General features: G+C 40.5%; 2 protein-coding genes across 2 annotated transcripts; one reads left to right on the top strand and one right to left on the bottom strand.

The window, feature by feature from the left end:
- Positions 1–11,445: 11,445 nt before the first annotated feature.
- GLRG_00925 (uncharacterized protein) lies at positions 11,446–11,718 on the top strand (the record flags this gene model as incomplete). The annotated part of the gene is made up of 1 exon (XM_008091610.1): positions 11,446–11,718. One exon carries the CDS (start codon positions 11,446–11,448, stop codon positions 11,716–11,718), a length of 273 nt encoding a protein of 90 aa, XP_008089801.1.
- A 1,623-nt stretch (positions 11,719–13,341) lies between these two features.
- GLRG_00924 (uncharacterized protein) lies at positions 13,342–19,456 on the bottom strand (the record flags this gene model as incomplete). The annotated part of the gene is made up of 12 exons (XM_008091609.1): positions 13,342–14,769; positions 14,820–15,323; positions 15,437–16,020; positions 16,055–16,322; positions 16,401–16,570; positions 16,624–17,007; positions 17,115–17,767; positions 17,932–18,449; positions 18,506–18,656; positions 18,727–18,876; positions 18,939–19,235; positions 19,320–19,456. The coding sequence occupies 12 exons, from the start codon at positions 19,454–19,456 to the stop codon at positions 13,342–13,344; spliced, it is 5,244 nt and encodes a 1,747-aa protein (XP_008089800.1).
- Positions 19,457–20,526: the final 1,070 nt, after the last annotated feature.

Below are 20,526 nucleotides of genomic sequence, written 5' to 3'. Positions count from 1 at the left end.
GCTACTAAAGGTAGCAAGTAGATTAAGGATAGTAATAAAGTATTTAGGCACGCTATAGCAGTAAGTAAGTAATTACTTATAATAATCTTTATTATATAAAGTGCTATTATAGGTAGTTACCTATACTAACTAGGTAATTTATATAATAAGTGCCTTAAGTACTTTAAGCTTACTTTTACTAGCGTTTTCTCTAGTAATTAAATTAAAGGAGGTATAGTAAAGCTTAGCTAGGCATAAAAGGTATACTTTATTACCTTTAAAGTGTTATTTAAGCTTTACTATTATTATATTAAAATTATTAGAATAACTAAGTAATAAGGTAGTATAATACTTATATAGCTTCCCTTTAAGTATTACTATTACTACTATACTATAGTAGTTTTATAGTATGCCTATATAGACATAAAGGTTATAGAAAAATAGTAACTTTAAGTTAATAGTTTTATATAGGCTACTACTATATATTAAACCTAGGTTATTTATATAGAACTTTATTAAGTCTATTAATTACCTTAGTGTTAGGCTACTTTACTTACTTATTATAGTAGTAGTTATAGCAGGCGTTACTATAGTTAAAAAACGTAGCTAGACTTAGGCTTTATATATTATTACTATTATCTAGGGTTTCTATAGTAATAAGGCTAGAGGAGGTATAAATAATAGATTATTATATAAGGTTACCTTAGTAATTACTAGTAATTTATAAGTAACTGCCTGCTTAGTTACTTTAGCTATAAGTATAGCCTTAATAAGTAACACTACTATATTAGTAATATCTTTATAGAAATTAGTATCTATTAGCTGTTCTTTAAACCCTTTAGTTTTATAGGTAATAGTAGCTATTATCTCCTTATTCTATATAACTTACTTATTATTATAAGTAGCCTTATAAAGTTATAATATAACTATTAATTCTTTAATTAGTTAATTTATACTTCTTAACTAGTAAGGTAGTTATATAACTCCTTAGTTACCTTATATAGTAACGCTATAAAGTCCTTAGTTAACTAATCTTTAAAGTTAAATTACGCCTTCTCTTAGAGGATACTATATAAGTAGTTATAGTATTTATATTTAAAGATATAGAATATAGTAATAGTAGTAAGCGCGTTCCTTTTTTTAGTAGCTATAAGATCTTATAGTAACTTAGTAATATAGTCCTTTTACTATTAGTTAGTAAGGACGAACTTTTCTAGCCTTTCTAGCACTTAGTATTTACTTATAATTACCTCTGCTTGCTTAGCTACGTTAGGCAGTAGTACGTACTTAGGGTGAATTGCCCTAGGCTGCCTAGTGGCGTTGTTGCCCTGCGTGTTACTTATGCCTTCTTTGCCTTAGTAGCTTATCTTAGTTACTTACTTGTAATTACCCTCTGTTAGCCTAACTACCTCTTAGTTATAGGTATTTCCCTTAACTACTATTAAAGGGCGTATATGTCTATTAGGGGATTTACTACTAGTAGTATAGGTAATTATAAAGACTTATAGTTAAATAAAAACTTAGAAAGAGAAGGCTTATAATAGGCTTATAAATAATAAAGGCTGTTACGTTAGTAACGTAAAATAACTTAAAGAAAAAAAACAGAAAAAGATATTTAAAAAGAAAAAGTTAGTAAGCTTTACAGGCTTATAATAAAAAGAAGGTAAAAGGTAAATAGTTACTAATTAATAATAAGTTAGTGCGTAAAGTAAGGTGTTTTTTATAGTTAAGAGTGCTTTTTATAAAGTAATAAGACTTATATGTATAGACGTAAATTACTAGGCCTTTACTAACTACAGGAGGTTAGGTATTATTATCTTAGTAATTAACCTATAAGGGCGTATAGTATAATAGCGTTATAAGGGTATTTATAGTAACATTTTTTAGTAAGGCCTACTTTAGGCCTCTATAAGTAGTTAATAACGTTATTACCTCTTTTTATAATACCTTACTAATCTATAGTATTTTTAGTAGTAGTTATAGTAAAGTTAACTACTAATTAGTGTTAGTTTTACTAGGTTAGTAATATAGTTAACTATACGTATTAATAGGTAGTAATAAATAATAGGGGTAAATACTAGTTCTAAATTATACGTAAAGGAAAAGAAACTATTGTAGGATTATATAGTAAATCTACTGCGTAATATCCTTATAAATCTAGTAGATCTATAGTAAATTAGCTGTAGTTATTTTAGCCGTTTAGCGTTAATCTATACTACTAATATCTAGGCAATAGTTAATATTATAACAATAGTATTTATAAATAAATAGCTTTTACTAACCTTACCTTTATATACTTCTAATATTATATTATTAGCTAGGCGTAGCCTATAGTAATTATAACTTCTTTCCTTAACTAAATAGTTAGTAGCTAAGCGTTACCTTTAGTAAGTACGCCTCCTTTTATTCTTTAAGTAAGGTAAAAAAGGTAGAGGTTACTTATATTACCTTAATTTACTTACTTTTTCTTATCCTTTAAATACCTATTAATAACTATATTATCCTCCTTACTTTTTCTTCTTCTTTAAGTAAGGTATAGTTATTAGTAACTAATATAACTTTTATTTAACTTTACTATCCTAATTAATCTAGAAAGACTACTTATTATTTACCCTTAAGTAAGGTATATAATCTTAACTCCTTACCTTTTTTTCTTTAAAAATCTTTAACTATAGTATCTTACTTACTAAAAAGTAAGGTCTATATATATCTCCTTTTAGAGGTAGCGTACGTCTCCTCTTGTTCTTTAAGTAAGATCTAGCGTAAGGCCTCCCTAAAGCTATCTCTTTATGTTACTAAAGCGTAAGGCCTCCTTAGAGCTATCTCTTTATATTACTAAAGCGTAAGGCCTCCCTAAAGCTATTTACTACTATTTATTTATTTATTATTTTATCTTTTTATTTACCTTATCTCTTACCTATACCTCTTTATATTATATTATTTATCTACTTATCTTATTATTATCTATACTAATAGTAGTAATTCCTCTAACGTATAGATTTACCTCTAACTCTATAGGTAAGAAGTAAGTGCCTATAATTAAGAGGTTAGTAAGGCTAATAGAGGGTAATAATAGTAAAAGAAGGACTAAGTAAAAGGTAAAGTAAACTATAGGCACTAGCTAGGGTAAAAAAGTATATCTATTTATAAGATATTAAGAATCTATATCTTATCTTAAAGCGTAGCTAGCCTTTTATTATTATATAACTATAAGGTATAACTAATTTAGCTAATATTCCTAACAGCCTTACTTAAGTTAAGTAATATAACGCCTTAAGTACTATTATTATACTTTAAATAATATAATATAGCTTTATATAGCTATATAGTTAATAGCTATAAAGATACGCTACTAAAGACTTTAAAGAATAGTTACTTAATACCTTTAAAGGTACTACCTATAAAACTATTATTAAATTTAAAGACTACTTAATATATAGGGGCATATAAGTATTAATAGTAAAGTCACTAACTATTACTAAATAAATCTACTATACCCTTAAGGCTAATAATCTAAAGGTATAGACGCTTAAGGATATTAAAGAAGGAAAAAAAAGGAGTAAGGATTTTTACTTAAAGATTAATAAACCTAACTTTATATAAGATATTATAGACCTACTACTAGAAATAATATTAATATAAGATTAACTAGGCCCCTCTTATATTATTACCCCCTTAGTATAAGTCACTTAAGTCTAAGAAGGTTAATAAAGGCCTATTAATCTAGCCTTATTATATAATAACTTAAATTTTATTTCTTTACTATTTAAGTAGGTAAGTAACACTTACCTTTACTTATTAGTTACACTAGTTACTACTACCTTACTTATAACTTACTAGCTTACTAACCTTATTAAATTATACCCTAATAAGATAAAGTATAGCAGAGGGGTATATAAGTCACTTAAATTAAAGCTTATAATCTTTTATAACTACTATATAAAGGCTAGGATCTAGTAAGAGCACTTTATAAGTACCTTCTTTATTATACTTAAAGGTAAGGCTATAAAGTACTATACTAACTATCTCTATAACTAGACTAACTTTATAACTATAGTAATATAGATAAGAGGTAATTTTAAGAATAAAGAGACCTTTTAGGCCTGCCTTACTAAGCTATAAAGGACTAATTTAATAAGGACTATCTTAAATAATCTAGATAAAAGTAAGGCTAAATACCTAAAGTTACTTATTAAGAGAGTAACTACCTTTATAAGAATAGTTATAAGGATTAGTACCTTATTTAACGTAGCCCTCTATAACTAATTACTTAACTCCTGCTATAGGATAGAAGAATACTTTTTTACCTTTTTTAATTTATTTTTAATATTTACTAGTGTATATAGCTAGCTCTAATTAGTAATTAGTAATATAATATAATTTAAATAACCTATATGTTAATACCTAACTAAAGAAGTAGATAATTAATACTAGACTAACTATACCTATAATAGCTAGTAAAGTTACTAGTAATTTAGCTAATATAACTATAGCTATAGTAACTTTACACTATAGCGCCCTTTTAATAGTAATCTATAGTAATAAGCACCTCCTTTACCCTTATTATTATTTATAAAAAAGTACTATATATATAGTAAGCCTAACTATTAGTTAATAAGGCACTTAAAAGACAAAAAGTAATAAGCCTACTATAAGTATAAAAAGCAGTATCTAATAGACTCTTTACCTAAAGCCTTTAACTACTTTATAACTAACTTTAAGGGATATAAGCTATTTACTTTAGATAAGGAAGGTAACTATATAAAAAGTAATAAAGATAAAGAATTAGGCACTACGTTTTATATATTAATAATGTTCTTTAACTTATCTACTATTAATAGGCCTACTCTCTTTTTATTACTATATAACTAATCTATAACCTATTTTCTTATAAAAGATAACTCCCTATATAAGAATCTATATAATAATAAGCCACCTAACGTAGACGTCTTTACCCTTAATAAGTAATATTTATTTATCTTATTCTATAGTATTATACCTAACTCTAGTGCAGCTAAATATTTAACAGCTAGATATAAGCAGTATCTTACCCTTTACTACTAAATAAAAGGAAATCTAGCTATAGATAAGTTACAGGCAGGTAAAGTAAAAATCTACTTTAGTAGTAGTAACTACTTTAAATTATAAGGGGTAATTAACATACTAACCCCCTTTAGTACGCTAACCTTCTATATAATACTATTAAACACCCTGTTTCTACTTTACCTTATAGATATAGATTAGTATAGTATTAAATTTAATAACCTTACTAATAAGCTAATCTAAGGTAACACTATTATGCCTACTATCTATAAATAAGGCTACGTATAAATACTACTTAATTAATATAAGTAAAGTATTACCTACTACTATCTTATAGATATTAAGTTATAGTAAATTTATTATTACTTTAGCTACCTATTAGTTAAAAGGCTTTATTACGTCCTTTAATAATCTAGTAATAAAGTTAAGATTACAGCCTTAGAGAAATTAACTAAGGTTTACTACTACTACTAAATAAATATAAAGGCGCCTAGTTACTTTAAATTTACTTTATATAATAATAAATATAACTTTAACTATAAGATTATTATTAATATTATCTACCTTAATAGTAACTACTTAGCCTTATATATAGTTAATACTATAATATCCTTCTAAGTAGCCTATTTACTTAAAAACATTACTATAAAGTATATATAGAAGGCACTTTAGATATACTAGATTAACGTCTACCTTAGCCTACCTAACTAGATTATTACTAATACTAGCCTAAACTTTTACGCTAGTAAATTTAAGTAGTTAGTAAGGTTACTTTATATTAATATTAAAGAAATACTAATTAAAGCCTATAATAGTATTAGTAAGGTTAAAAAATACTATATACCCCTCTAACGTACGTATAATATCCTCTATAGTAAGGGCTATACACCTAAGGTTACCCTTTAGCTAGCTGTTAAAGTAATTAATAATACAGCTAGCCTAAATAGCCTAGTACCTACACTACTAGTCTTTAGCGCCTACTTATAAATCTCTAACTTATTACTACTTTTACTAACCTTACTTAAAAAGGCTAAAGCAGTAAAAAAAGTAATAAAGGCTATTTACTAGATCTATATAAAAAGGTAAGTTAATAAGGTAGTAACTATATATAACAGCCTAAATACTACTATAATAGTAGCCTTTTTACTTTAATCTATAGTCTATATCTAGCGTAAGAAAAAAGGCTAGTAAGGCCCTTTTTACCTTATTACTAGTAATAGGACTACTTATACTATTAACCTCTCTTAAGGCCTATAAACTTTTTATTTAACTATTATTAAACTATACCTTAAAGATACCTATAATAAGTAATAATAGCTACTTTTTAAGATAAGTAGGTAAGGTAATAAGGAGAATAATAATAATAGTATAGTAGCCTTATTACTTACTAATATCCTTATGCTTACTAAAGAAATACGTAATAGTATTACTATTACTATACACCTATAGCTAAAGTAAAAAGCTAGCTACTTATAGAGGTATATTAATTTCTTTAATAAAACTAGTTTTACTATTAGGCCTACTACCTTCTTTACTACTATAAGTATAGTATACGTCTTAATAAAAGAAAAAGCTAACTAACTATTATTAATTAAACTATAAAAAAAGAGTATTATTACTACCTTAGGGAAGCCCTTTAAGTAAGTAACTACTACTAAAATTAAAGGGCTTATTACCTATAAGGTATTTTACTTTATTTAATATAATAAGAATAAGCATACTAGAGTATAAATATTTAAATTATAGATTATTAATAAAGTAAAAGGCTAGAATAAAAAACTATATAAGAAATCTTACCTAGTTATCTAAGGATATACTAATAATAGTAAAGAAGTAATTTTTACCTAGTTACTTATAATCTAGTAAGCTAGCTAGCGCCTTATTCTTACCTTTACCTTATCCCTTATTTATAATAATAATAATTTCTTACTCTAGTTATATAATATTACTTAGGTGTATATATAGTTTACTACCTTATTAAATTATATAATTCTTATATACCTTCTATTATAAATATAGGACCTTTATCTAAAAGGTATTATTATATAAATAGTAAAGCTGTTATATAGTATTATAGAGGCAGGCACTTACTAGTAGGTAATATATAGTTACTACTATAAAGAAAAGCTCTAGATAAAGACTTTAACTTTTAATTTATACCTACTAATTACTAATATAGAGAGCCTAGACTTTAGGATTATTAGTATACAGACTAATAATACTATTATATAGTAAATAAATAACCTTAACTATAGTCTGTTATTTTATTTACTTAACCTTAAATTTATAAAGCTTTTTATTTTTATAAATAGATTATTTATAAATAATAAGGACTTTACTTTATAGCTAGGATTTATTATTATTCTTACTAATAAGGCACCTATAAGTACTACTATAGGTAATAAATTTACTATAACTAGTAATATTATTTACTTTAGCTTAATAAAGTGTAAGTAAGTTACCTAAAGTGTACTAGCCTCTAAGATCTATAGTATAGTTACTAGTACTAATGTTACCTATACACTTAGTATAACTATTATAATAATTACTAACTGCCTTAAGCTACTATATATACTAATAATCCTCTATACTAACTTATACTTACTTTATAAGTACCTTATTAAGCTTAGGACTATAAAAAAAAAAGGCTTATAATTAATATTATAGCCCTCTAGTAGTTATATAAGTAATATAAGGTCTATAAGGTATAATAAATATAAAGTAATAATAATCCTACTAATAGATTTACTAAATTATTACCTAATAAGGCGCTAGAATAACTAGTTAGAAATAGGATAGTTTAGATTAGTATAAAGGAATAAGTTTCTTAAGCTATATAATAGATTATATAAACAAAAAGTATTAAATACTTTTAGGCTTTTAATTTTTATTACGTTTTTAAGCTTTTTAGCTACTAGGCAGTATCTAGGCTATTTATAGTAATTTTCCTTTACTTTAGAAAGTTACTAGTGTTAGGATATTTAACTATTTAATAGTAGAGCTAATCTATAGTTATATAATTTACTATTACGTAACTTACCCTAGCGGCTTACTTACACTACTATAAATACCTACAGCAGTAACCTCTTCTCTTTTCCTTTATCATGATCTTTACCTAGCTACTAATAGTCAATTAATACTATTGCGGCTACCTTGATTGCGATCCCTGTGATACTAACAAAGTAAAACTCAAAAACTTGGAGTTTACTGCTTTATGCCAGTTTATGGCTCTTGCGCAAGACTGGGATGAAAGTTGTGATCTGTATCATTTCCTACTCACTGACGTTGGGTATTACTATTCAAATGTCACAAAATTTGGAGATGCAAAATGATGTTTTTACTGATTTGATTTAAGGTCAAGTCAGAATTTGTAACGAAGTGCTATCTTTAAGGGAACCAGAAATGGGAGAAGTATCACAGTCCATTGTCCAGTATCTAGTGTAATGAAATATACAAACAACCCCAAAAGCAGCATCGTACATCTTTTTAATTCCATCAGCTATCAAAAGGTTGTCTCATTGTAGTTTTGTTTATCTGAGGCTGCTTTCGCTGCTCCTCCACATCAGACCGACTATTGAGTCCTGAATAGATGGCCGGGACTGTTCCGTCCTTGTTACTATTAGCATCAATCCCGGCGCTAAGCAGTCAGGGCCCCCAAGTTGACCCAACACGCTAATGTTGTAATATCATGATGCATATGGCGGTGGTAAGGGCCACACAGGCTACAAACTAATCAGCGAATTGACGTGGTAGTTTGCCATGTCAAATGCCACGTGTGGGGACCAACTGTGGCTCCCGGTAGGAGCAGCCACCGGCACCGCCACTGCCCCTCCGCCACACCACGGAAAACTAAGATGCCGCGTGCCATTGAATCTCCTTGTTCGGGATGGGGGAAACATACCGCCCCGAGCTGGAATGGACCCGCCGTTTATTCGCCGGCCGGACCTGCTGATTAAGAGCTTTCCAAAGGGCCAAATAAGCAGCGAGCGGGAAGACTCCCCTTAACGTGGGACTTCTCCTCCTTGAAGTGCCAACAGCACCACCATTAGTAGGTACATGTTAGACGAGGGTAATTACGTTGTAAAAACGCTAATAACCCTCGTGACCGCTATCGTTAACAACACGCGACGTGCGCCTGCCTCTGTAGCCGGTCCCTTGGGTCATAAAGAGACTGGCCCGCTTGAGTCAGTTGCATTCGGCAACTGATGCCATGTGGTGGAGAGCAGCCGTCCAGCAGCCTAATCGGGCAGGTGGGTAGAGCGGGGCTTGGGCAGAACCGAGGTCTATTAGCAACGTCTAGCACCTCTACAAGGCCCGTTAGAGCTCAGGCTTGTTATCCTGCTTTCTGATGGGTTGGAGGTATCCCGACAAAATGGTGTTGTTTGGCGATACATGGCAATTGTTGTGGTGGTTTGAAAATGGTGGTGGTGTTGATGATGCGGCATTTACGGGTGTCTCGGATGTAGGGGTGTCTCGCAAGTAGGGTCGGGTGGTTAGTCAAGTTATGGGAAGAACAGGGAGAATGTCTGACCCACCAAGGCATAATAGAACGCACCAGACCAAAGAGAGACAGAATGGCGTGATAGGACATGATTCAGCTTTGTATTATTACAAAATTCCTGTTATGGTCGTGGAGTCTTATTCCCTGGCCTGGTTGCCCGGCATGATCACGAGCGAGGAATAATGCTCCTCAACCTTTTCGTAATGGCTACTTAGTAAATGTTACAACACTATCGCCCCTGACAAGAAAAGGGGAGTTAAAGAGCGATACGATGGGAATTGCATGGAAGCATAAGTGAATACAAGCAGTGGTCTGTATGCAAAAGCTTTTTGTAAGGAATGTCTGTTATCCTCATCGAGATCAACAGAAAGTAGAGAGTCTACCTTGGCTTCAAAACTGCTACTATAATATAAGGTTTATGTACGGATACAAGAGCTTATACTTATTAATATCAATTCTCTATTGAGCCTAAAACCGTCGATCAAACCTGTCAGTTTCTAGTGTAGCCTGACTCACGCGACAGTGCTTGGCGTACTATACCTTTGATGGGTTGCCGTTACCAAGCATATTGTGGGCCATGGGGCCCCCACAGTCTTAGACTATCTTAAAGTACTGACCTACCTTCTCTTAAGTCACTTCTGTTATCCCTATACTACTAACTTTAAATCCTTAACTCCTAAGGTAAAAAAAAGGGCTTTTCTAATAGTATATACAAGGCCTCTTAACTACTACAATCTAAAGATAAAGTCTCTAGAGGTAGATGTATTGAAAATTTAATTTATACTACTATATTCTAGATGCACCCTAAGCTAATAGAGATATCTTTATTTTCTTCTTTTCTTGGTAAACTGTGCGAGGGACTTTAAAAGGTACTTTAATGACTTAAGTGCTGTCCTGAAATATGTGGGTTTGACCTATATATTACCCACAAATCAGTAGGCTTGGTAACGGCAACTCTTTGATGTCGCTTAGACCCCATGACCTCAAAATAAGGGGTAGAGCAAATTTGAGAGCCACTGTTTCATCCACAGAGGTGATAGCAATATGTATCGTTACATAACGGTATGTTACAGTCTAAGCAGCCCTACTAGGTCTTCTTTTGCTGAGGCTGCCAGGAGCTCCTATATCTCGGTATCTCGGCCGGCAATGTCATAGGGTACCAAGACACCGGGCTCTCCGGACTCTGCTGGAGGCTCGTAGGGCTAGACTGTACTTAGGTTACATTACTTTAGCATATAGTCAGAGGTACACGTGCCCAAAAGGTTCTACAGCAGTATGCCAGTGGTTATACAGCTCCGTGTCAACAGAGGGGCCAGAGGCGTTGGAGGCTTCACACTCAGAAGATCGCATCATAACATAGGCAACAATGTTATTTGTACTAGTGAAAGCAGCAGAATTAACATAATACCTAGGGGGGGTAAATAACGTACCGCATTATACCCCTTACGATAAGGGGAAAGAGTGGGTATAACTAGGCCTTTGAGGTTGGCTAGTATGCTTGGCGTACTACATTGTATACTAACCTAGCCATTGGGAAATACAGCACCTAGTTTCACTGTCAAACATGCAGTACTAAGTACCATCCAACTTAGGAATCAGCTCGGCTATACCGTATTTAGACTTGGCATTCTAGAAGGACGCACCCCGGTTTCCATGTCCGACGCACCCCTGCAGGGCCACCTCTATCTTGGTGATCCACGTAAGTCGGATAGACATATGATTAACTTAACTAGCGAGCGATCATTATATAAATTGCTCGCCACTCTCCAGCTTTGGGACATGAACAGGCACACAATCAGAATATACCCAGACGTCTTTCATCATCTCTTCTTCGCTTCTACTTATTCGGCAGGCCCGTTACCTTTCCAACCTTACAATCTTCGAGCAAACGCACAATAGTCTCACTCCGCCCAACGCCCAACATGAAGTTCACCCTGTCCTCAATCGCTATCCTCCTCGTCGGTGTTGCATCCACGGCCCCGACTCTTAACGCCCGCGCTTTTGGTGATGATGCCATCACCCTGAAGCAGGCAGACACCGGAAAATTCGAGCCCGGCACGCCCGTTGTCGACGGCGCTCTCAAACTGAACGAGGGCGAGTCGTGCACTACTACTTCGACCAAGGGGGTTCTGGGTTGCGACGACGGCACCGGCGGCACCTTTAACATCGTTAACGGAAAGCGCGAAGACGACTAAAGAGATCATGGAGACAACGGGACATGTATAAATGTTTGACACTGCTTGGATAGATGGTCTGCCTTGGAATTACATGTGGAGGACATAGCTACACCCACAGAAAAATACACCTCCTAAGGTCGAAGCAACAGTAGCCAAACGGTATTCATCTCTCAAAAGCTTTTCAATGTCTTGTTGTCTATTATTGTCTCTTCTTACGCTAATGCGTATCTCTGTGAACGCTAGACTGCTACTAAGTTATAGTGATGTCATGGTAGGCGATAAACAGATGGACTATGTTAAGAGTAAGCCTCTTTCTGTGCTTCCTACTGGTGACATGACGGGCGATTGTAAGGTCTTATGTTTGCTGCTGCTATTCTTACAACCCGGATGTATCCTTTATACCGGGGTAAGCGCTGATCGTAACGCCGGGTAAGTGCTGAGCTCTATTCTAGGGTTGAAATTTCTTAACTAGAGCAACAGAATGAAATGATTTAGTAGTAAAACAGTAATAATTAGAGTGTAATGTAGCACGCTAATGTAAAGAACAATTAAGCAATAGATATAAAAGCGCAAACACGGGATAAGCTGTTTAAGTTTATAAGCCGTAGTTGATAAAGATGCGCCCTACAGATTCTAGTGGCTATGAAAACGCATTGTGTATGATAAGACACAGGCGTCTGGTGTCAGAGGGGAGTTGGGCGGATTGGTAAGAGTAGAGCTGTAGGTTATGTAATGGAGGGGCTAGTTGATAGGAAAGCGAGTGCGCATCTCGCACGACATCAAGAATAGGTGCAGGATGAGAGTAGAAAGAGCAGCTTTTAGCTTTAGCATTACTGGTATACCTAACTTTGTCTTTGCAGCGTGTTTACTGCTCACATTAGTGCACTATTGTCCTTGAAATCTAATATATAGTTATAGACATATAATATCCTAATCTAGTACAGCATCCTACTATAACGTTGTGAGTATAACAAGCACCTTGTCAGAATGTAAATAAATAGGGTAGAGCTTTTTATATCTGTATGATTTACCTACTATAGGGGAACTTGCTGTTGCTAGAAATAACGAGCAGGCAGGTGGCAGTGTTGGTGGTAGTGGTGCTTGCACAAGCTTAAGTCCTAAGTAAAACTTCTCTGTCCTAGTCTTCCCAGGTCTTTAGTTCCACATGGTCCATAAATATCTCGCGATGAACCGTAGCGTATGTACATAAGCATGTAAAAATGGCTGTCCTATCTAGAATCTAAGTAAAAACCTGTTCCGGGTAGAAACACATGTAGGGGGATATCTATGCATTCGGTGAGCCACATTTGCAGTGGCTACAGGCCGGTATAAGCCACACGAAGCTTCCCCAGCCTTACAATGCATCTACATGTAAAGCTAATTTCTGCCTTAGTATCACTAAGGAGGGGAAGGTGTAGTTATAATATCTAGACAATTAATATTGTATCGTATCACCACACAGAGAAGCCAGCCCTGCCCGTGTTTACTAGCGAAACAAATCCCATAAGACTTTGACGTAGAAAAATTGGTGTCTTTTGATTACACATGTGAAATCGTGCCGAGTATCTTTCCCCTTATTGGGGATATATAGACTACGGGAAAATATAAACTAAAACATAGAATAAACTAAAGGAAATCTAGTCATAAAGAAAGAATGTACGAGGACTTAGTTACAAACCGGAGTGGTGATAATGATGGTGACGCCGCTGCTGCTGTGATGTCGTCGTCATCAGAGTGGTTCGTCCACGCGGGTAGCCCATTCCACTTTGTTTCGAAGTCTTCGATGGCCTGTATGAAATCCCAGTATTCTTTGTCCTCGGCCAGCTTGGCCGGCGAATCATTTGGTTTGTCCTCCCACTTTTCCTTCTCTGCCGCCGTGACCCACGCCCTCTTCATCAGGAGCAGGGAATCGTCGACGAGGCCGTTGGTCTTGGACTGCATAGCGGTGTACTGGCCCTTCATGTACCTGAGCCACTCGGTCTGGAGGTCCTGCTTTTGCCATTGTTGGTGTTGAGCGCTGGGCTTGTTCTTGGGCAGCAGGTCTATGTCGAGGGCGTTGAGCACCTTGCCAATCCGATCCGTCTGGGTCTTCATAGTTGTGCTGATGGTCGAGTGGCTCTGGTAGATGCGGGAGCCCATTGTGCTACGCATCTTCTGGAGAATCACCCTGGCCTCTGCGCAATTAGCAATGCCCTTAGTCCAGGTGTGCGTATTCCAAGGATTTTGGGATCGCCAAGGGTTCTTCTTGGAAGGCATATTGATAGCGGACTCGAGGGCGACAAACTCGGACCTCTTGTACGTCTTTGTCGGGAATTGTGCCGCAATATGCATAATGGGGTTCCAGGCCGTGCCGACGCCGCCGGTCGTGTCCCCACTTGGCCACACGACAGGGGGCACATTCCAAAGCTCGTCGACATAGGCACAGAAGGAGACGAAGTCTCCCTGCTTCGCACCTGGCCTTGGGTCGGGCAGATTGAACTTCTTATTGTCAAGGTACTTGAAGAACAGGTCAATCATCTGGGCCTCGAGAATGTGCTCGGTATGATACTCGACGCCGGCGGCGCATGCCGTCAAGGGATCGCCAAAGGTAAAGTCGCCGCAATTCTTGGGATCGACCCAGCCCCAATCCTTGCCATTCAGCTGGCCGCCAGAGGGGAAGTAGTCCTGAATGTCGCAATCCATCTGACATGCCCTGACCAGCTTTGGTTCGGCTCTCTTGCCCAACACGTCCAGTGACTCCCCTCCTGCGTGGTTGATATGGCCATTACGCCGCCGCTGATGAGCATGGAAATGTGCGGCAATGGCGTTTTCATCAATGGTGGACGTCGGAGTCAGCTTATCCTCCCTCTTGTGCTTGGCGGCCACATCTCTCCATTCGCCGCCCTCATTGCTCGCTGCCATGGAATCGTATGCTTCCTCACACGTAGTGCCTTTCTCATTGTCTAGAGAAGGGCAGAAGAACTCGCCGACGGAGAGACTGAACGCTGGGCCATATACACCACCTCTCTTGTCCAGGATCGACATGTGCCCCTCGGAGATGTGCCTCGTATGCAGGTCGGAGCCGTGGCCCTGTATGCACCGGGCTCGGCAACTTCCGACCTTGAAATGTTCCTGGCAACGTACTTGTCTTCAGTGCGGCCCTTGATGGGAAGATGGTCGTGACCTCGCCTGAGGTTTTTCTTTGAAGGTGTCGGGCCCAGGTCGGGACAAGTGCCGCCCTCGATGACGGTCTTCTTCCACTTATCCGTCAGGGGGACCTCACCACCAGCCCAGCCAAACACACTGGGCGCCGTTGCTCTCGCGAACAGACGAGCGCCGATGTCGACACCGTAGGTAAACGGGCACGTTCCCTTGGTCGAGACGCCCGCCGCAAACTTAGTCGTCAGGCTGACCTCGCCCACGACCGAGGCGGCCGCCGGGTCAACCTTCCACTTCTCGACGAAGCGAACGCCAAACTCGGCAGCAGCCGACAGCTTAAAGGTGACATCCCCGGAGGCTGTGACGCCCGCGTAGAATTCGGGTCTTTGGATCCCCGAGAAGTCTCCAGTCCGATCGAGGCTTGGATTGCTGTTGTCGATGAGCTCGGGCTTGTAGGAACTGGTGTCGGGCATGACTTGGCGGACCTAAAACGGAGAATTAGTGGTTGGCGTTTTTTAGTGGTTATTTACAGAAAATAAAAGCAGACAATCAGGCAGTAAGGAAGCTAGTTGCTGAGAACAGGGGCTTTGATACTTACGTCCCACTTGGCAATCTCAAGCTTGGTCTCAATCAATCCAGCCATGCCGAGGGAGGCGTCGATGCTGCCCTCTACGGTGAGCTGGGGGCCGATGGTGGCGATGCCGGGAATCTTGAAAGAGGCACCAGGGAACGGCAGGTTGAGGATGATCTTCTTCTTCTCGTACGTTACGCGGGCGAGGGCCTCGAGGATGACCACACCGGTGACCTTACCCTTGTTGTAGAAGGTCAGGTAGCTATTCTCGAAGTTAAGGGGCAGGGTGAAACTCTCGACGATGAGGGTGAAGCCGAAGCTGGACTCGACCTCGATGTCGAGGATGGCCTGGCCGACCAGGTGGCCGTCGTAGTTGACGCCCTCTATCGATCCGGGACAGTTCCATGACTCGTCAAACAACTTTGCCGTGATGCTGTCATCGTACTTGTGCGTGAACTCGCGCTTGATCTCGGGTTTCACCAGGGCTGCCAACCACTCGAGGATGCTCTTGCCGAACCACCGCTCGTGAAGGTCCCGCGAGGCAATCTCGTCAAAATGTAAGTCGTCCCGAAATTCCTCCTCGAGCCATCTAACCGGGTTCCCGCCGACGTCTTCAAGTGTGCGCTTGGCGTGTCTCCTTGCGACCATGGACGTCTCGCTTCCGGCTGACGGATCCGGCGACAATGTTTGCCCAGTAGTCGTCCTGGTTGCTGTAGTCGATGCGCATCTGGGTATTGCCGAGGTCGCGCGGCACGCGGTGGAAATCGTAGTCGAAAGTCAATTCGTAGACGACAGGCTCGAGGCTGGCGAGGTGAGACAGGTGACGAGGCAGAAGCTTGGCGTGGTCTTTGCCAGGGGCCGGTGTCATGCTCTTGGCGACGGCGTACTTTCCTGGGCCGCAGCCCTTGGGCATCTAGAGAATGGTTCCTGGGACACCGTGGCCGAGTCCAATCTTGTGGCAGTTGCTGCCCGGGGTGTGGTCATTGCAGACCATGCGGACTGTGTGCTCGCCCTCGGAGATGGAGCCGTTGCAGTCAAAGACGACCCAGCTGGACCCGTCGCGCTTGTCAAGTGGGATTTGAAGCGCCTCGGGCGAGACGAGAACCACGAACTGGAAAGCGGCCTCATTAGGGTCATCGTCGCCGCCGGCCGAAGTCTTATCTGTCTCAAGGATGAAGTCCGTGTCAGATCCGCCCTCGGGCGGGTGTTCAAACAGGTTACGGGTAGAAAAAGGGGCTCGCCGTCCGACTCGCAGCAGAATGTGCGGACACGGTCCAAGTGGGCGCCGCAGTTGTCGCTACCGCCAAAGTACGAGTCGGTGATCTTCGCCGTCCTCATATCCGGGCAGTGGCCATCGAAGCAATTACCAGGTTTACCGTACCAGGTGCAGTTCTTCCACTTGGAAATCTCCTTCTCAGGGCAGCAGTATAGCTTCTTAGTGTCGATATCCAGCTCGTCGAGAACCTCAAGCAGGACTAGACCCGTAAGGACCGCGAGCGGAGACGCGCGACCGACGACCCGCAAGATGACTTTGGCGACGTCGTCGAGGATGTCGAAGAGGGTCCCGGAGAAGGTAGAGGCACCTCGCCGCTGTGGCACTTTTCGCCGACGCCGCGTCACTTGCAGATATTCTTCTCCCCCAGGGAGCTCTCGCAGCAGTGCGCCATTTGCCCGTCCCAGCAGTCGTGGCCGTCGCCGTACTTACTCATGTGCGTCATAACCTCGTCGTCCTTGCAGTAGCTGTTGCACCACCGGGTCGCGCCTCCGCGCCAGTTGCATGACCTGGGGTCAGGGGCTCCCGACAAGGGACAGCAGAGAGCGCTCTCCTTGCCCTTGCCGCACTTCTGGTGCGTGATCCTGACCTCGCCTGCCTTGCAGACTGTGATGCCGCAGCTCGTAACGTAGCACATCTCGTTGGTGCCCGTCCAGTTCTCGTCACCCTTATCGTCCGACTTGAAGTCACCCAAGGGTTTGGGGTCTAAGACGGCAGCTAGCGCAGACATCTCGGCGTCATCTTGGTCGATGGCCCACATCAGATAGCCTCCGAGGCCGAGCTTGGCCGCGAGGTCCTTCTTCTGCTTGAACGTTTCCTTGTCGTCAAATGACACCCACTGGTCAGTGTTCCAGGTAATGTACTTGACACCGGCTTCCTTATCGTGGACGGGCTTGATCTTGTTGACTTTGATGACCTCCTGGATCTCGCGGTAACTCAAAATGCCAGACTCGCCACTGCACGCCCCTTTGGTGGCGCCTCCCTTGAAAAGACAGCCAGGCTTGTTGCAGGACGGATCAGCGAGCTGGAACGCGCGACCATAGAAACCGAGACCCGTGTTCAGCTTGTTGGCCGGGACTCCATTTCTCCAGAGTTAAGTTGGTGTGGCCGCAGATATAAGACCCGATCGGGTTGTCACGATCCCAGACACCGTGAAGACTATATATGTAATCAGTCGAGGTACGAGGAAAGCGATTGTCCGGGTGTATACAGGACACAGAGAAAAGAAAAAGAAGAAGAAATCGCTTACTCGTATGACATTACGTTGATAAAGTCGGTATATTCAACCGACTTGAGATCAAAGTGGCGCAGATACCAGAAACTCGTTGGCGCCGTGTAGGACACAATGTACTTCACGGGCTGCTTCTCGAATTCATCCCGGAGCTCCTTAAGAAACTGGGTGAAGTTCACGCCGTCCTCGGGCACACCACCGCGATCATCCGCTCCAGGGTACTCCCAATCGAAGTCAACACCGTCAAAGGCGTACATGCGTAAGAAGGACATGAGGTTACCGATGAACTTGGAACGGCTGGCCTTCGTGCTGACCATGTTAGTAAATACCTTTTGCAAAGGGCCCGGGTCGTTGTGCGTCCACAAGCCAATAGCAATAACCATCTTGAGCGCAGGGTTCTTCTTCTTGAGATTGATGAAGTCTGTAAACAGCTTGTCGGGCAGGTTGTCCATGCCAACTATCTGTAAGTCCGGCGTGATGAAGGCAAACGAGAAATATAGATGGGCCAAAGAGTTGACAGGAATGTCGTCCAATCCCTAATATCTCACGGTTAGCGAGACATAATCGCTGCTAGGGAGTCGACTATACTTACCATATCCTGACACTTGGAGTCGTGTCTCCATACCTCGTAGTATCCAATGACACGGTTGAGTTGATCAGAAGCCTTGTTCTTAGGACCTGGCTGATCGCAGTTGGACTGGCAGCCGCCCGTGGCTCCATTGTCCTCCTTTTCGCAGAAGTCGCTAGTTTCCACAATGGTCAACACTGGTCTGCTCTGCAGGTATTTTGATTCTTTGCACTTGTGATACCTACCTTGTCATTCCGCAGAAACCCCACTTGCCACAACAGACATTCAGGGGACATTTCTGGCCGGGGATAGCTGCGTTCCTGCCGCACTCTGCTTTAGCATCGCAATTAGACCAGCATATATCATTGGGAGAGATTCCAGATGTGCCGCAGGCTCTATTATGGGGGAAGCAGAGGTTGTTAGCCCTATTCCAGAACAATGTGAAATGGGGACCTACTCTTCGCCGTAGTTGCACTGGCCAGTCTTCTTGGGACAGCAGGCCTTGTTCTTACAAGGGCGGTCCGGACCGCAGGTATAGTCGTCGCCGCCGACTACCTGTCTCCCAAAAAGAGAAGACAGCTCGGTGCGCCCTACCAGAGACACGCCAGTCTCGAGTGACGCAGGTGGGACTTCGCGCCCGTCAACGTCAACGATACCGCTGTTGTCGCTGCTCGCAAAGGGAACAGGGCTGCTGGCAGCACTGCAGACTAGCAGCTCATGGCCACGACGATTCTTAGCCGAGTAATCAAAGGGTCTGTGATTCTTTTATAGCAAGTCAGTATATGCAGCTTGACTGGGCCAAGTTTGGGACATAACTGATAACTTGAAGTTTACTCACGAGACAACGGCACGGCACGCGTCAAGGAATTCGGGTACCACAACCGCGCTAGCGCTACCAGGCCTTGCATTGATGACTGCTCCAAGACTCGTGGTTAGAAGGTAATGAACGTAGATAGAATAAGCATACAGCTCCATGAAAGCTTAGGCCATGGTCCCATTGTGGCTTTTTGGGCCGAACTCTTGGCAAATCTAATACCTAGCAACACAAAAAGGATGCTCGAAAGAATGTGATCCCCGATGGCAGAGGGAAAGGGGGTTGGAGAGTTGAGGGGGGAAGGAAAAGAGCATCTTCAAAGCCAACGAACAAAGTCAGCTAGCCCATATACCTTGTAGGGAAACTGGCTAGGAATAGAGAGGGAGAAGAGCTCGGAGAGCGTTGTCTAACAAGAGTTACTGGAGCTTGGATGATGTTCTGGAGCAACCCAACCCCAATTCTAAACACATTTCCAGCCCCACTCTCAAAACCTCGTGGTGGCAAGGCTGAGCCGCTCTAGGCAGCGAGGGCTTGGCTCCGCTGCACTCAACTGCTGCCGATCCACAGGGGACGGGACGGTCCACGGACACGCGTTACTCGATTCGGCAGGCTGGGTTCTGGCAGGGCTAGCAGCATGGGGCAAGATGTGCTTGTCAAAAAGCCATCGTACGACTTTCCCATGCAGCCGCTCGAAGATACTTGCTTATCCTTAGCTCTTAGGTAGAGAGGGTCCTCTCGGAGTGACTCCGAGTGAGGTTTTGTGTGAAATTGTGTTGGTTGCTGAAGGTATGGTGGGACCCTTCAGGTGAACAATATTAAGCCCCATGTCTTAGCGAGACGGCCAACAGTCCGTTTCACTTGTCTCCCTGTGATTTAGGCTGACCTGAGTTTAGTCTTTCTTAGTCTATGTGTTTACTAAACGCAGGAGCTTCTTGAAGTCACCAAGCCTTTTCGCGCGTTCCTAAAACTTATCACGCGGTTTTCAATCGGCCCTTCCTGCAAGTTCTAATAAACTATTAACTGTTGGCCATCATGGTTGAATTAAACTAAGGCGGAGACTTAATTAGCGCAGTGACAGAACTAATGTAGGTACACAGAATAGCCTTATTTAAACGAGCCCGGGATCTACTTTATAACCACATATGGCCTAGTGGTATAGTTCTAAGTTCTGACTTCTGACAGCAAGTTACTATGTGCCCAGCTGCACGCAGTACACGGAGAGGAGACAACC

The sequence above is a fragment of the Colletotrichum graminicola genome, assembly GCF_000149035.1.
Source record: "Colletotrichum graminicola M1.001 genomic scaffold supercont1.3, whole genome shotgun sequence".
In the NCBI taxonomy this organism is placed as follows: domain Eukaryota; kingdom Fungi; phylum Ascomycota; class Sordariomycetes; order Glomerellales; family Glomerellaceae; genus Colletotrichum; species Colletotrichum graminicola.
Note: the sequence above shows the minus strand (reverse complement) of the source record. Positions and strands in the feature narration are given on the sequence as shown.